Here is a 4389-nt window from a genome sequence, read left to right on the forward strand (position 1 = left end):
GCTATGTCACCGCTCCACGCCCCCCCTGCCCCGTTCACCGCCTCCCACTCTGTCACACTTTGTTCAGGTGAGGTTGAAAAAAAAACAATTCAGCCCTGCTACTTGCCCACAGCAGGGCTAACGTCATAAAGAAACCACCTGCCCAGCACACAGAGCTGCACCCCTGTCTTGTAGTGTGAAGTTTGTAATGCATGTGGCCTGATGTTATTGGCACAGCATGGAAGGGAATTATGATACAATGGTATAAGCAGTGCTATTTGTGACCATCCTAATATGTTTCATGAAGAATTCTTACTGATGACAGATACAGAAACTACATTTTGGATGTTTGACCTAGCTGTTGAACAGCTTATTATATTTTAATGACATTGCTGTTTTTATATTATTTTATAAATAACCGTACAATTTATAATAGTTTGCAGGAAATGTACGCACAATAAACCATATGACAGAATGTCAATAAGTGATGTGTCATTTATGGACTTTCACAGCAGTAAAAGCAGTGATGATTGTTTAATGCTGAACTCCAGCCTTACTTTCAGTCTTGCCTAGTTGTAGAGTCTCCTCTCTTGTACTGAACTTGTGTACTCTGTTTCATTGCACACTGAGAGCTTCTCACAATGTGCACTAGGCATCCCTTTCATTCATTGGATTTCAGTTCTTCAAGTCATGGAGGTTCAGCATCACAAGGTATTTTAATCTTTTCATAACTCCAAATATGTTTTCAGAAAGCTATGTACAGCACCTGACCGGCACCTCCCACCAGCCATGATCTGACTACATTGCATAGAGAAGCACAGAAACCCAGGATGACATCACTGGGTCTAAAATAAGCTGTCATTAACATGGGAAAGTTGTATCAAAAAATGTAAATAGTATGTTGCTGGGGGGAAGGGTAAGGAACCAAGGAAAGCTTAAGCTAATGAAAGTTTAGCTTTCAAAGTACATGAACGGTAGTTACTACCGCATATAAACCGTTTACTATAAACAAAGCCCTGGATATTGTATTGTAATAAAGGTTAAATATTTTTGGTGCATAGCAATGCCCAGTACTGACAGCTCATGTGTGTATTTGTGGTCCTTGTGAGACATAGATTGTTTGTCTGGAGGTCTTACACTCTCCCCCGTAATGATAGTACTGTTCAGTACTGAGTACTGCATTACTTTCCAGATAAAGTGCCCATTCCTCAAACATTTACACATTTACACTATATATCTGACCTACTAGTTATTGTATTAGTAGCAAAAGCAACAACAAATGTAATGACACCGCTATTGCCATAATTTTACCCTGGAAGGTCTTGTAGGTAGCTGTCCTGACATGTACACACCCATGGCAGGAATCACCAGATCGGCTTCATAGTTCGTATCTCCATATGTTTACATTGGTTCCCATAGGTGCTTTAGCTTCTTCCCAGCGTGTATGTATCTATGTGTCTGATATTGAACTGTAAGTTCATTTAGGGGCAAGGATTGATTTGAAAGCTTTGGCATTTCCTGTAAATTGTAGAATATAACTTGGCTGTGTAGCTTAAAGATGAACTGCGGCCAAAGACAATATTTAGACATGCACACTGTAAAAATAAATGAGCATACATGGAGTGTGTGCCATGTGTGTAGGCTGCAGTGTTCAGTAAAACTCCTACATTCAATTATCATGTGTAGTATAGTAACCATCGAACGCCCAACGCTGAGACTTCCAGCTGGCGTGCAGTATAATAGCGGGTCACTCTGTAGCTTATCCATTGAGAAAACATCTTTCACAGAATACAAGGCATTCTGTGATTGGAGGGTGGCAGATTGTGATGTTCGTCCGCACCTCCTCTATTCACTGAAGGCCTGTGAAAGAATGCAAGTTGTATTCTCAATGGACGAGCTGTAGGGCGATCCAATATTATACTACACTTCAGCTGGAGTGTAGTATATGTCTCGGTGCCAGACATTCAGCGTTTACTATACTATATGGGGTGAATAAAACTCCAGCCTACACACATGGCACGCACTTCATACATGCTGATTTTGTTTTTACAGCGTGCAAGTCCAAATACTGTTTTTGGCCAAACTTTAGCTTTAATGTTCACTAATTTGTCATCAGGCTTTAAAAATGCAAACCAATCATTTTAAATGCTTTCTTGTAGCATTTCTCTTACTTATAAATCATTTAGAATCACTCGCAATGCGCCTTTGCGCTTGCTATAATATTTGACTACTCCAGAAAGTGTCATATTCCTAGCATGCCCCCTTCTTGCATGTCATAGCCCTCTCCTCTTCTGGGAGTGTCTACTTACACTCTGTGCTGGCATAGCACCTCCACTCGTAGCCTTCACCTCCCTAAGGTAAATACTATAGAGTGCCACTTGAGTGAGAGTTCTTAATCTGCTGGGGCTGCTAACTAGAGCTGCAGCTAACGATTATTTTCAAAATCGATTAGTTAGCCGATTATTAGGTTTGATTAATCGGATAAACAATAAAATAAAGTTTAAAAAATGGCTCCAGTGATGGACTACTAGTTTGTATTGAGGTTGTAGTCCATCACAGGAGCAAGCTTGGAGCGGAGGCAGGGAGGAGGTGGAGCATGGATGCGGGCGGGTCTGGCAGCGGCAAGTGTGAGGTGGGGAGGAGGTGCGACGCACAGCGTTTGGAGCTGTGAACAGGGCCAACTGATCGGAAGCCGATTAATCGATTATTGAAAAAGTTGGTAACTTTTTCAATAATCGATTATGTCGATTAGTTGTTGCAGCCCTACTGCTAACCATACATCCAAGATAGCGGCACCTAGCAAAAGTCTCAGGGCATTTGGATATCTACACAGGATCAGAGGCTTTTCCAGGTAAATAACATGCATAAATGATGTTAAATGTGCATCTAATCCGATGGGAAGATGTTTGTGCAAATAAATACACTGACAAGATCTCTGTCAACAAACAGAAATGTCCTGTAAACTTGACCTGGTATTTTAACCCCTTCGTGACTGACGACGTACAGTGTACGTCGCCAGCATCGGGGCTGTTTAAACAGACTCCCGGCGACTTTTGCCGCCGATTAGTCTATTAAAACAAACCTTTAGCAGCGCTCATTTCTAACATCCACATACAGGCGATGTACGGACCTGGATCCATCATGTCTGCATCCAAGGCCATACACTATGTGCCACTGTCAAAAGTCAGAGCTGTGGGAACCATCCTGTGAAGGTGCAAAGCTCCTTTGTCTATATAAAGTTACACGAGCTGCTTGCAGACTTCTTCCATGGGCGAATTAAAAACTGGCCCTTCACATCCTGTGTGAATGGGGCCAAAAGCTCATTCACAGTAGGCCAGCAGTTTTAGCAGGCAGGCTAGTGTGTTGTGACAGGTCTGGCAGTGTCTCAGCACATCACACTGTTTAACAAACTCTACACTCCATTCAGCAGCACAGTGACCTTCGGGACAGTCCAGTGTGTTGCAAAAAATGCCGCATGTCTGCATTGTTTCACAGCAAAGCACACCACGTATCACACCTGTGTTGTAGTGTGAACAAAGCTCATAGAAAAACACTATTTTCTAAATGCTCTAGCGGTGACTGTCGTTCAGTTGCTGCATATAGTGTAAATGGGCCCTTAGTCTATAGTGATTTCCTGTAGCCTTGTTTATAGAGTAATGCTGTGCAAGATGAAATCATTGAAAAATAATTGCTGGCTGGTTGGTAAAGGTCACTGTACCTGCGCTGTCCAGTGAATTAACTCATTGATGTGGTTTACTTGTTCACATAACAAAACAGGCCTGAGAGTGCTAGTATTATAGAAAAGCACCCGAGTTTGATTTTTTTTGTTTCTGTAATTTTTTGATTTATTTTTATAGAATGCATATTGTTTGCTGTTGTTAACATTACAGAATAATGTAATATTAGGCTAATAGTTTAGCTTATCTGCGTTAGAACTGGGGATTTTTTCACCGACACTCAGTTTGGTAATCAATGAAAGCGTAATGGTCTGTATTAAACTAGCAGTAATGTCAGTATATAAAGATAAGGACAAATATTTTTACTCCGATAACTTCCTTGAGTTTTATATTTAATACAATGCTCTCTATTTACTTGTTTGATTTAAAGCTTTCTTTCCACTATACACTCACATCTTAATGAAAAGCATTTCCAATTGACATATGCCAATGTATTTCACCAGCACTTACCGAGATACTTTATCATTTTAGGTCAATGTACGGGTTACCACCATGGACGCGGAGCTGGAATTTGCTATACAGCCGAACACTACTGGCAAACAGCTTTTTGATCAGGTGGGACCCAGTAATTGTACACTAATGCATTCTTTTACAGCCAGCAGTCAGTCCTCTTTACAGGAAAATGTATAATGTGAGCAGAGTTCTGTTTTTTAATAGATATATTTTAAATAAC

At 40.9% G+C, this 4389-nt stretch overlaps 1 protein-coding gene across 3 annotated transcripts in view; it reads left to right on the forward strand.

Annotated features, from left to right (window-relative positions):
* Nucleotides 1–4389, forward strand: part of EZR (ezrin) — an 80201-nt gene that overhangs the window by 42656 nt on the left and 33156 nt on the right. For all 3 annotated transcript variants that reach the window (XM_018564428.1, XM_018564429.1, XM_018564430.1), the window contains one exon: nucleotides 4188–4271. In XM_018564428.1, the coding sequence (XP_018419930.1) occupies nucleotides 4188–4271 (84 nt within the window). The remainder of the gene's footprint in view (nucleotides 1–4187; nucleotides 4272–4389) is intronic.

Source organism: Nanorana parkeri, unplaced genomic scaffold (genome assembly GCF_000935625.1).
Source record: "Nanorana parkeri isolate BGI_ZX_2015 unplaced genomic scaffold, ASM93562v1 scaffold750, whole genome shotgun sequence".
NCBI lineage: Eukaryota > Metazoa > Chordata > Amphibia > Anura > Dicroglossidae > Nanorana > Nanorana parkeri.